Source organism: Cervus canadensis, chromosome 4 (genome assembly GCF_019320065.1).
Source record: "Cervus canadensis isolate Bull #8, Minnesota chromosome 4, ASM1932006v1, whole genome shotgun sequence".
Classification (NCBI taxonomy): Eukaryota; Metazoa; Chordata; class Mammalia; order Artiodactyla; family Cervidae; genus Cervus; species Cervus canadensis.
In genome coordinates this window covers 66,161,971-66,175,186 of record NC_057389.1, presented here as the reverse complement: position 1 = coordinate 66,175,186, position 13,216 = coordinate 66,161,971, and the positions used below count along the sequence as shown (strand labels likewise).

The 13,216-nt window shown below is 33.6% G+C and overlaps 1 protein-coding gene across 1 annotated transcript; it reads left to right on the top strand.

Moving 5' to 3' along the window:
• The first annotated feature begins 8,033 nt into the window (after positions 1 to 8,033).
• Positions 8,034 to 8,972, top strand: LOC122439242 (olfactory receptor 2L2-like). Its single transcript, XM_043464334.1, has one exon. The coding sequence runs from the start codon at positions 8,034 to 8,036 to the stop codon at positions 8,970 to 8,972; it is 939 nt and encodes a 312-aa protein (XP_043320269.1).
• The last annotated feature ends 4,244 nt before the right edge of the window (positions 8,973 to 13,216 follow it).

Sequence of the window (13,216 nt, the reverse complement as noted above, 5' to 3'; positions counted from 1 at the left end):
ATCTGTTTGTGAAAGAGAGGGCTACAAACTATCCAGAGTTTATATGCTTTTGTCAGGAGGCGATGACTCATGACTCATTGGATATTTGAGGTATCTCTCTTGGTGAGTAAGTGAATAAGATTTTATGGATATTAATATGTTTACATACAAAAAAATGGTAGAAAGAATAGCTCCTTGTAACTTAATATGGAAGATGATTTTGATCCACCAACAATTCAGATCCTATCTATAGAAATGGGAATTGTTGGTGGAAGAGAGCTGATTAGTCACAGAGTCATATTTCAACTCTTGCTTCAAGTGTGTGAACACTTCCCTCTTTCACCCAAGATTCCCATAGTTCTGGAATAAAATCTAATTCTTTGCTTTGGTCCACACAGGAAAGAGCCCAAGCAACAGATGAATGTTAAGAAACTTAAAATTTCACTTCAGTTTTATCTTTACACAAACTAGTGACTGACTTACTTTAATACACACTGTGCATTTCTCAGTTTTCAGATGTCTGGTAAAGATAAAAGTGCCAATAAAAGACTGCAAAAATATTTCCCTGTTGTTAAATCTTAGTTCATGAGAGAGGTTAGATGTTAAACATCATTTAAGTAGTCTTCTGTAACTATGACTACATTAATGCAATGACATAAGTTTCAGGAGAAACCATTAGCTCTCAAAGAGGAGGAGCTTAATGTCACACAAATAAAACAGACTATGTACTGCTGATTGAAATGCAGTTATTGCTTTCTGCTGCTAATTATAAATTTTCATGTTTATGGTCTGATTAAACATCTCATAAGTTTTAAGTGGTCTATCATTATTTTCCCTAGATATTTTATGTCTCCCCAATGTTCAGTTTTATCATAAAAGTTTTTTTTTATGTATAGATGTTACTGCAGGAGCGTTTACATTTAGGTATCAGTACTATCATCCTTACATCTTCTTAGCCACCTAATAAACTGTTGTATCAGATATACAGTTGCACTATATTTTCATATGTAGGTATTTGGCTTCCTCTGAATTATTGAGCTTAAGTGTTTCTAGAGAGATAATTTTTATTGTGTTTCACTTCAGAAAAAAAATCACAAGCATCATGTAAAATGTATTTGTAGCTTTCTGTATCTGATAAGCTAGGCTCCTTAATTAGAAACAGAGAAATTGACTCAGAAATTAATTATGTCTGAAAACTCTACAGTTATGAGACATGTCTAAAATAAGCCTGAGAATGGATCAGTGAAGAGAGCGCTATTTCCCTCTTGGGTGCCATTTACAGCATCGGAATCACAATGTAGGCTTCTCCAGAAACTTCATAAGTGTATTTATGTTGTATCCATGTTCACTAAGAGATTGTGCCCTTACATCAGTTCTCTGAGCTACCCACTTCCAAGTTAAAGCATGCAAATAAATAACCTAGTGCATAGTGTAGGCTTCCATCCTGGTTGAAGGTATGAGTCAGGCAGGGAAGTGAATATTTGTATTATATCACAGATACTGAAATGTTTGCTCTCTAAAAAATATCAAAAGAAAATCTTTTTAAAAATAATAAATGGGTTCTAAATTTTGTGCCTAACTAGGGGTCCTGTGATCCCTCATTATCCGTGACTCAGGTCATTATCAGTGAGAAAAAGGGATACATGAGAAGATTATTTTTAAGATATTAATATAATGTCTGGATAAAAGGACATAGAAGGTGGAGAAAGTAAACATAATTTGGTCTTTATTCTTTGATTAGTCCATAAGTAATTTGTCTGATCCTGTTTTGACAGACAGGGTGAAAGGCATAAGAGAGAGAGGGAGACAGAGAAAGAGACACCTGTCATTAATTTTGAAACTAGTGGACAAGCATTAGTGCCTCTAGGACTTGATGATCTAATGTGACACGGGTCTGTATAGAAAGGCCGTCAGTACAATTCAGTAATAAGCACAATGTAGTGGCTATAATATACGATAATCTTTCACTCTGTCACCTCTAAGTTCCTGCATCTTTCACATTTCTGGAAAGGTGACTTTGTGGGGAGGATCTCAATTGTCATTGTCACTTACTATCACAGAATAGAAGAATCTGAAGATGACTGTGTTTCTGACTGTAGTCTCCCAGCACAAGTCTCTCTTTCTCTTCTATTTCCTTTAAAACCCAGACTGACTTGAAATTCTTCTTGGAATTATTTAACTAAAATAGATGTTGATAATGTTATTTTCCTCAATGTGATAAGCAATCACCTCCTTTCAGTTGGTGCATCCCTACATCCACAGGATCATACTGCACAACTTCCTGCCTAAAAGTGTATGTTCTATTCACGTTAAATTGAAGGTAGTTGCTTTAAAAAATGTGATAAGTCACAATGAATCAAGTATACAACTTCCTGTATCTTCAATCTGCTATCCAGTATTCTAACATAAAATCCTTTGGCTGGATAAATCACATTTCTCAATGTTCTAAAATTTGAAATCAGGTGTAATTTATGTAAAAAAAAGCTGTATCCTTTCTCTCTTTTTCAAAAGTCCCAATATTCTTTGGCAACCACAAGTCTGCTCTCTATGGCTATGAGTCTGTTGATTTCCTTTTTAAATTTTAGCTTAATTTATTAGCAAAAAATCTTACCACATATATGTCAATTTATAAAAGCTAAAGACTCATCCATATTCTATTACCTTTATAGCAATGTTTTATGATTCATGAATATTTTATAGTGTTTATAACAATATTTCATGTATATTTTTCATCAGGGGTACACAGAATGGAACTTCTTTTTCAAAATATGTAAATGTTATTATTCATTAAGAGCTGTAAGATTTAAAAAATAATCAAATTAAATTGAAATTGGAGAAAAAATATAATACACAACTCAAAATTTTATTTCAATTCTACATTCTTCATTTTTCTCTTAGGATAAATGAAATGCATGACTTCATGATTTTTTTGGTTTTGTGTGCCTCCTCTGGAGATATGTGACACTCAATTCCTTTTAAACTTTTTACTGCACTCTTTATGGAGTACATACGGTTATTTCAGCATCAATTCATTCCCTGTGTTTGCTAGCACATGAAATTTTCTATGAGAGACTCAGTACTTTTCTTACTGAACAGACGTTTATTGTGTTTGCACTTAGTTATTGTCTGAAGGATGTGGTGGAATAGAAGAGACTATTACAACCTGCATAAACATGGGTATAAATAACCATCCAGGCACAGACATAACTTCACTAGACCTCTGGATTTTACGTGACAGATTACAGCACTCATGTGGAGCACACAAATGAGAAAAGACATGTTATATTGGGTAGGAAGGACAGTTTAACTCTACCCGTGTCACTCCTTCCCCAAGTATCATGAAGCACAGTGCAGAGAGAGATTTATTCTCCCAAGAGTTAGCAAAAGTCAAGCAATCATCCAATTTTCATATACACTCAAATATCAAGCCCAATGGCCCAGAACCCTGTGAATAAACCTACCCTTGGTTCACGATACTTACCTGCCCAAATTCTCTGACTGCGTGACTGGTTAAAGGCTTTCTGTCTCAGGTTGAGTCTATAAAAACTGGAAATACTGAATGCTTATCCAAATATTAGAATACCAATGCAAAAATATGACTACAAGTTTTACAAGGTTCATAAATTAATGAATGAAGATCTACAATCTGCCTATTGGTCTTCCCTCATAGCTCAGTTGGTAAAGAATCCTCCTGAGATGCAGGAGACCCCGGTTCGATTCCTGGGTCAGGAAGATCCACTGGAGAAGGGATAGGCTATACTCTCCAGTGTTCTTGGGCTTCCCTTGTGACAGCTGGTAAACAGGAATTCTGGTCCATTTTAGTTCACTGATTCCTAAAATGTCAATGTTCACTCTACCATCTCCTGTTTGGCCACTTCAAATTTATCTTGATTCATGGACCTAACATTCCAGGTTCCTATACAACATTGTTCTTTACAGCATCAGACTTGGTCATATCATTTGGAAGCATTTTCTCCCGTTCAGTAGATTGTCTTTTAGTTTTATTTAATGTTTCCTTTCCAGTGCAAGTGCTTTTCAGTTTAATTATGTCCCATTTGCTTATTTTTGCTTTTATTTCTTTACTCTAGGAGATGAATTTAAAAATCATGCTGTTTTCCTGGAATTTTTATATCATCTGGTCATATATTTAGATATTTTATCCATTTTAAAGTTTATTTTTGTATACAGAGTTAGATAATGTTCTATTTTTTTCTTTATGTTTAGTCATTCAGTTTTCCCAGCACTACTTATTTTTGACACTGTCTTTTCTCCATTGCATATTGTTACCTCCTTTGTTATAGATCATTAGTGCATGGGCTTATTTCTGGACTCTCTAACCTGTTCCATTCACCTACGTGTCTGTTTTGTGTTAGTACCATATTGCTTTGATGACTGTAGCTTCAGAACATAATGTGAAGTTGGGGAGCTTTATTCCTGTAACTCTGTTCAGGATTGTTTTGGCTATTTGGGGTCTTCCATCTCTTCATACAAATTTGAAAATAATTTGTTCTAAATCTGTGGAAAATATGAGTGGTATTTTGACAGGGATTGCATTGAATCTGTGGGTTGCCTTGGGTAGTGTGATCATTTTAACAATATTGATTTTACAGTCTATTAAGATGATATGTTTTTCCATTTGTGTCCTCTTCAACCTCTCATCAGTGCCTTATAGTTCTCAGAGCAGAGTTCTTTTGTCTCCATAGGTAGGTTTATCTTAGATTTTAATTCTTTTTGATAAGATGGTAATTGGGATTGTTTCCTTATTTTTTCTTTCTGATACTTAATTGTTAGAATATGGAAATGCAATAGATATCTATGTAATAATATTGTATCCTACAACTTTACAAAATTCATTGATAAGCTCTAGTAGTTTTCTGGTAGCATCCTTCATGGACTATACAGTCCACAGAATTCTCCAGGCCAGAATACTGGAGTGGGTAGCCTTTCCCTTCTCTAGAGCATCTTCCCCACCCAGTGATCGAACTCAGCTCTCCCACACTGCAGGTGGATTCTTTACCAACTTAACCACTTGGGAAGCCCAAGCATAGTAGAAACTCATCTGCAAATTGATGTGACAGCTTTACTTCTCTTTTTCCAAATTGGATTCCATTTATTGATTTCTCTTATCTGGTTGCTGGGACTAGGACTTCCAAAACTATGTTGAATAAAAGTGAAAGTGGAAAAAAAAGGAAAAAAAAGTGAAAGTGGATATCCTTGTCTTGCCCTGATCTTAGAGGAAATATTTTCAACTTTTCAACAATGAGTATTATGTTAGCTGTGAGTTTGTCATATATGGCTTTTATTATGCTTAGGTATGTTACTTCTGTGCACCATTTCTGGAGAGCTTTATTTTAAGTGGATGTTGAATTTTATCAAAATGTTTTTCTGCATCTACCAAGATGATCATATAATTTTTATTTTTTCACTTGGTTAATGTGAAGTATTGCATTAATTAATTTATAGATATTGAAATAATTTTTCAATTTCATCCCTGTGATGAATCCTACTTCACCATGGTTTTTGATCTTTTTAACGTATTATTGAATTTGGTTTGCTAATATTTTGATGAGGGCTTTTCCATCAATGTTTATCAGTGATATGGGCCTGAGGCTTTATTTTTTTGTGTGATATTTTTGAGTTTGATATCAGAGTGATGCTGGCCTCACAGGAGTCTAGAAATATTCTTTCCTCTTAAATGTTTTGGAGAATTTTTGAAGGGTAGATTGTTAGCAGTAATATCATTATTTTCAATATGTACTTTAATAATTTAAAGTTGCATACTTCAATGAGATTTTTCATCTGCAGGGAAACAATTGAAAACATGTAGTACCTAAAATAAAGATAATTCCCACATAGATGATATTTCTATTTCCATATTTTTTATTAAACTAAACATATTCCATTTAATTTATAAAAAACAGATTAACATAATCAATACTGGCAAATAAATAGTTACATGCAAACATAACATTACTTTGAACTTACTGAACAGCCACATATAAAATGTAAGGTCCAAAAACGTTAGAGACATCTTAATATAGGAGAACTAAAAGAAAAATTACTTCCATCTCACTGAATTCACCCTAACTCCTCTGTGCAAATGTCTATACGAGCTATCAAAACTTCTTTTCTAATCTTAGCTGTTTTATATTGCTTTATATTGTTGCATTAAGTCTGTCTTTATGTCAATACTATACTGTTTTTATTATCATAGTTTTGTAAGTTTTGAATCAGAAACAGTGAATTCTCAAATTCTGGCTATTCTTAGCATCTTGAGATTTGTAAGAATTTTAGAATGTATTTGTGTGTTTCTGCCTGAAAAACTCATTGGCATTATGATAGAGATATTTAATTGCACCTGTTGTTTGCTTATAGTTTTTACATCTTAACAATATTCATTTTTCAAGCTAAGATCACATAATGTTCTTCCATTTTTTTTTTTGTCTTTTTTATTTTTTTCAGCGATGTTTTGTGATTTTCAGTGAAGAAGTTATTTGCCTTCTTTAAGTTTATTCCCAGGGATTTTACTCTTTTTCATGATGTGGTATATACAAATTTTTCTTAAATTCTTTTTAGTATTGTATATTGTAAATGAATATCAATACAACTGCAACTTTATCAATTCTAACAGATTTTTGGTGGACTAATTACAAGTTTCTCATCTAAAACTTCCTTGCCTTTTTTTTATCTCTTAAAGGAAAAACTTTCAATCTTTCACCATTGAGTATAATGATAGATGTGAGCTATTTTATTGAAATAAAGCAAGAACATGATCTCAGCGACCTACAGGACAAAATAAGCTTTCATAAACCCACTCCTCCTGATCCACAAGGCAAATATTTTATAATATTTTAGGTTTTCCCTTCTATTTACTTGTATATTTGTCAACAGTATGCTTGCCTTCTCATGCTTCAGTTTGTTTCAGTTCAACCGCCCTGTCATGTTCGACTCTTTGTGACCCCATGGACTGCAGCAGACCAGGCCTCCCTGTCCATCACCAACTCCTGGAGCTTACTCAAACTCATGTCCATTGAGTCAGTGATACCGTGCAACCATCTCATCCTCTGTCGTCCCCTTCTCCTCCCACCTTCAATCTTTCCCAGCATCAGGGTCTTTTCAAATGAGTCAGTTCTTTGCATCAGGTGGCCAAAGTATTGGAGTTTCAGCTTCAGTATCAGTCCTTCCAATGAATATTCAGGACTGATTTTCTATAGGATGGACTGGTTGGATCTCCTTGCTGTCCAAGGAGACTCTCAAGAGTCTTCTCCGACACCACAGTTCAAAATCATCAATTCTTCAGCGCTCAGCTTTCTTTATTGTCCAACTCTCACATCCATACATGACTACTGGAAAAACCATGCCTTTGGCTAGCTGGACCTTTTGTCAAAGTAATTTCTCTGCTTTTTAATATGCTCTCTCATGCTTAATTACTAAACATTAAGTAACATCTCTTGATTACATCCACTCTGGCCACAGAGGATGAAGACCTTCCCCTTCTACATATAACTGCCTCCAACTACCCTTTCTCTTTCCTCTCTTTTCATCACAGTTACATCCCACTTTGTGTCTATGATGGTTAGGTTGAGAACATTTTTCTGTCTTCTAGTATACATTGCTAGAGTAGAAAAATATTAATTGTTGTAAAATCTGATATTTTAGTTAGTCTTTCCATATAAATAGTTTCTGTTATTTTGCTTTTCACAGTCAAAAAACTTTAAGGTGATGCTGAGAATTTCAAGAAAATGTTTCAAGAAGATGTTAAGAATTTTATAAGAAAATCTTTTTTAATAAAATAGTTATTATTTATTTTTCTATATTGTGCTCATGTTGTACAGTTGCTCAAATATATCAGTTCTGAAAATGCTATTCTTTATAATTTTAGCTTCATCATTATTATAATTTTTCTCAAAATAGAGGATTCCAGTTCTTTATTACAGTGTAGTAAAACTTTAACGATATTCAGCCTAAAATAATACTATAGAAATATATTATTGCTTTAAACTTGAATTATGTACTCTTGTGTCTGCCCTTAGGAATAATTACCTGAATGACTGATGGGAAATTATAATCAAACATCAACTGATTTCATCTTATTGGGATTGTTTCCCTCTTCAAGAAATGGTCTGCTCCTTTTTATTCTCATTGTTTTCATTTTCTTAATGGCTCTAGTTGGTAACCTTTCCATGATTCTTCTCATCTTTCTGGACATCCGTCTTCACAAGCCCATGTATTTTCTACTTAGCCAGCTCTCCCTCATGGACCTGAACTACATCTCTACCACTGTTCCCAAAATGGCCTATGATTTTCTGCTTGCAAACAAGTCTATCTCCATCATTGGGTGTGGGATTCAGAGCTTCTTCTTCTTGACTATGGCATGTGCAGAAGGATTGCTCTTGGCTTCTATGGCTTATGATCGGTATGTGGCCATTTGCTTTCCTCTTCACTATCCCATCAGAATCAGCAAAAGAGTGTGTATGTTGATGATAACAGGATCTTGGATAATGGGCTCTATTAACTCCTGTGCCCACACCACATATATTTTCTCCATCCCTTATTGCCAATCCAGGTCCATCAATCATTTCTTCTGTGATGTCACAGTCATGTTGACAATAGCCTGCATTGATACAACGGTCTATGAATACACAGTGTTTCTGAGCACCACACTTTTTCTTTTGTTGCCCTTCATTGGTATTGCATTCTCCTATGGCCGTGTGCTCCTTGCTGTCTATCATATGAACTCAGCAGAAGGGAAGAAGAAGGCTTATTCAACCTGCAGCACCCACCTCACTGTGGTTTCTTTCTACTATGCACCCTTTGTTTACACATACCTACGCCCAAGATTTCTGCGTACTCCAACAGAGGACAAAGTTCTGGCTGTCTTTTACATCATCCTTACCCCGATGCTCAATCCTATTATCTACAGCCTGAGAAACAAGGAGGTGATTGGGGCCCTAAGAAGAGTAACTCAGAGAATTTCCCCTGTGAAAATGTAGACAAAATTTTTGCATTAATATCAGGAGTTGGATATAAATCTATTTTTAACTGTATAGTCATTAAAAATATCATTTTTATTAAATGAAAGGAGTAAAACTGATCTAGAGGACAAGAAAATAGTTCATATCTTGAAAAACCTCAATCTTATTTCTTCTTGTTTCTTTTTTTTTAATCAATTTCAAATGCATTTTTGTTGATAGACTGTCAACCAGAAAGATTCTCTGTCATTTAGTAGTGAACATGGACATTAAGTGAATAACAGAATATCATTCACCATAACAGTTCCGCTGTTTTCAATACATTTTTCAATAGGTCTGAAACACATTTTCTGAATGTTTAGATAAAATTAAAAGACAGAATACTTTTTGTTCTTCTTATAGTATAACCATAATTACCAGTAACACTTTCTTTAAAATTTCAATATAGGGAAACTTCCTGTTAAAGATTTAGCTGAGGATTCTGAAGTCCTTAAACCACTCTGAAAGGAAAATGAGAAGCTTACTTTAATTATACGATAATGCATCCACCATATCAAGTATACCTGGAGATCAACAGTAGGCCTTGAAAATGCCACAAGAGATTGCTAAAGCAATTATACAAGTGGATCAGTATTTAGTCTTACTAGTGGAAATTAGAACTGTTGAGGAAAAAAAAAAAAAAAGGACTGTTGAGGAAATCCATGCAAACAACTACTCTTAAAACATACTGTGTACCCGCTAAGTTGCCATTACAATTTTTGTATTAGATGATTTCTCTCAAATGAGATTTTATTCTCCACTCACTGCATCCCATAGTTTTACTGAGAAAGTTAACTTTGTAAACTAATTTTCTTAATTCATATGATGGCTTGATCACTTTCTTAAACAGATCTCACCACTGTATCAACAAAAATTCATCAGTTCAAGTAAATTTCCTATATAAATTGTTACCCATTAATAATTAATGCAGAAATGCACTTAACCTCTCACATGTGGCAGAGAAGGGGAGGTTCATACTCTACATAATATGCAGGGCAAATCCCAAAATGAACATATGAGGACTCTTGCTCAAAAATCAGAAAAAAATGTTAGATCATCGCTGCTCAAATGTAGTTTTTTTCTTCAAAATTAATTCTTTAGTTGTGAAATGAAATTACACATTCCAAAATTATTGTGTGTCAAAATTATATATATATTGCAAATAAACATAATGCTTCATTATCAGATTTGGGAGATCAATCCTTTTCGCTTTATTTCCACTAAATTTAAAGCTTTAGAACTTTATTCTCTGTTAATATAATTAAAGTGTTTTCAGCATCTGGTGATAAATGCTGTTTCAATGAATTTTTAATAGTTTTTAATATTTAAATTTTAAAGGATTCTTTCTGCTTATGTTACTGGAGTTATTAGAAGTGCTTATAGTCTAGGAGAATATCAGACTGAATTTTTGATAAATTATATTAAATATACATTCTAGTACACACATATCTGATGATTCACAAGGAGAAGAAATGTTTTCTAAAAGTATTTATATTATGAAGAAGCTTCAAGCTATCAAATAATACAAATCTATTTTATATGTCTAAATTTAACTTTACATATAAATTTAGTCAATGGCATATTAACGACTCATCTTCAATTTCTGACAAATAGTTCACTTTGTATAAAAATGATGTTTCAATTATCTGCTCACTCATTTTATCACTACACATTCAATTATAAGAAAATTATTTTTTAAAAAAGTTTTAATAATTGTTTTCTGAAAGTTTACATGAAAATGGTATGCTTTTCCATCTCTGATCTTTCAAATTAATTTTAAATCTTTAAGTAAACTTTAAATATTATTTCTAAGACTGTGGATATTTGTTTCACAATATTTCAACAGTTTTTAAAACCATATATTTTATACTCTGATAATAGTTCCATGATATGATCTTTTGTAATGATTACTTGTACACTTTTGTAAGTATTTATTGGAAAAGTTTACTCCCTAAAACTATCATTTCCTGTTCGAACACTTGGGTGAGATGTTAATAATTTAGTAGATGACACAGGGATTAACACTGAAAGGAAAGCTAAGTCAGCCCCCATCTCCATAAGAGCCATTTCTCCTGCCAAGCAAATCCCCTTCTCTCTCCTAGGCAGTGGCCTATCACCATTGTTGTCTCTGTATTTGCTGCTGTCATCACTACCACCAATCTGGGTTCAAGCTCCACCCAGCCACTCCCCTGGGGTCTTGTAGTGCCCTGAACACTAATGCATGTGTGGACATGGGGAGGCCAGGCATACTGCCTCATGTCCATGTTGCTTGCCTTTCTGTGTACAAGTCCTATGGCTGGACTGAAACTGCATATTAATGCCACCACTCAGTATAGATCCTCTGCTCATGTGGGTACTCAGTGATCAAATTAAGAATTTCAAGATGGCAACAGAGCAATAATTAAGCAAGGTTACTATCTGAGTATGAGAACCTATGTAAGCACACATGCTCTATGCTTTGAGAAATGTAGATTGAACAAATACAAAGGGGATGGTATCATGTAAAACCAAAATAATGATGGAGACGTCAGTTTTTGTCATTGGAAATATCCTAAAGAAGTGTGGAAGCAAGCAGGCATGCTCATTCCAGACTCCTTCCCATTTTAGGTAGTGAGTAATAGAAGGAACCAGAAGACATCAATCTATTGCTGTTCTGACACAATATATTTTGTTCTACTCTTTAAAAGAAACTGGAAACAATTTTGTTTACTTTTTAAGTAACTGCCTAGAAAATGAGGATTTAGCATTATATCAAATTAATTTCCTGTGTTGTCCTTAGTAGGTCTTTGAGTAACTTAAAAAAAAAATTAAAAAAGCTATGTTTGTTGAAAGAGCTATGTTTAAAAAAAAAAAAACTAAAATTTAATAGTTTGTATTTGCCTACAAAATATTTAATTTTCTTTATGGTTAAAATGAGAGATAAGAATTTTTTTCACAGTGACCTATAATTCTACTTGACCAAGTGTTTTAAAACCTTTCAACAATTCTTGATCAATTTTCCAAACTCAAATGACAAGCAAAGTTCTGTTGAACTCAAATAACTTTGGTAATTTTCATTAAACTCCTGTAAAATTGCCAAAAAAAAAAGAGTTATCTCACCTTATAAAAATAGAAATGCTAAACTAATTATACTAATATGTGAAATCACATGGAAAGAATTGTCAAATAAGATGTAATACTAAGAGTTGTTTACATTTCTTATGTTGTATTTGTGTGTGTGTATATACATATATATATATATATATATATGTATAAAATGGTATATATTCCAGAAGTTATATGATATTTTTAGACATCTGATATGTTCTGGCACAATGTTATCAGTCATAATGCAAACTATCATCTTAAAATGTTACATATCACAAAAATTACTACATTTTCTTATGAAATAAATTTCCATATCTTTTGTCTTTGTCATTTATAATTATTGCTTAATTTAGATATTTTCAAAAATGTTTCTACACAAATGCTCTCTTTTCAAGGACATTAATGAAAGGGACTAATGGAAAAACTAGATTTAGTAACAAGTACTCATTACATGGGACTGAATGATCTAAAGATGATGATTGCAATTTTTTATTACATTTCGTTTGAAGCATTGCTGGTTCCTTAATGTTTTATTTTCCCAGACTGAAGAAAACTTTTACCTGTGACTCACAACAATTTAAAAAATTATGACACCTTAAACAAAGATGCAGCATTTATTTTAATCCCAATCTGATCCCTCAGGAATTTGGAAAGCCTTGAGTCAAAGCCTTAGTATTACAGCCACCATTTCCACTTGTGCCCTTCTGCTGCTGCTGCTGCTAAGTCACTTCAACTGTGTACAACTCTGTGAGACCCCATAGACGGCAGCCCACCAGGCTCCTCCATCCCTGGGATTCTCCAGGCAAGAATACTGGAGTGGGTTACCATTTCCTTTTCCTGTGCCCTTCTATAAGGAGAATAAATTCACATTGAGTTAGACTAAGAGTCTCTTCAAAAAGATGAACTTGTTTAAAAAGAGACAACAAATCTCAAATGTAGTAATTTGTGCTAAGCCAATGTCACCAAATTGAGACTAAATACCTAACTGATGAGAGCTGATGAGGTTGAGCCACCCAACTCCAGTTTATGTAGGATATGGATGACAGCAGACAAGATACAATCTCCCTGAGAGTATAGTGAGGGATCAATAACGATATTAGATTAGGAGATTTATCCCAGAGACCAGGATCCACAGTCAG

Excerpts from the sequence above, each read along its gene's own strand:
- LOC122439242 (XM_043464334.1), top strand. The coding sequence starts at position 8,034 with ATGGGAAATTATAATCAAACATCAACTGATTTCATCTTATTGGGATTG.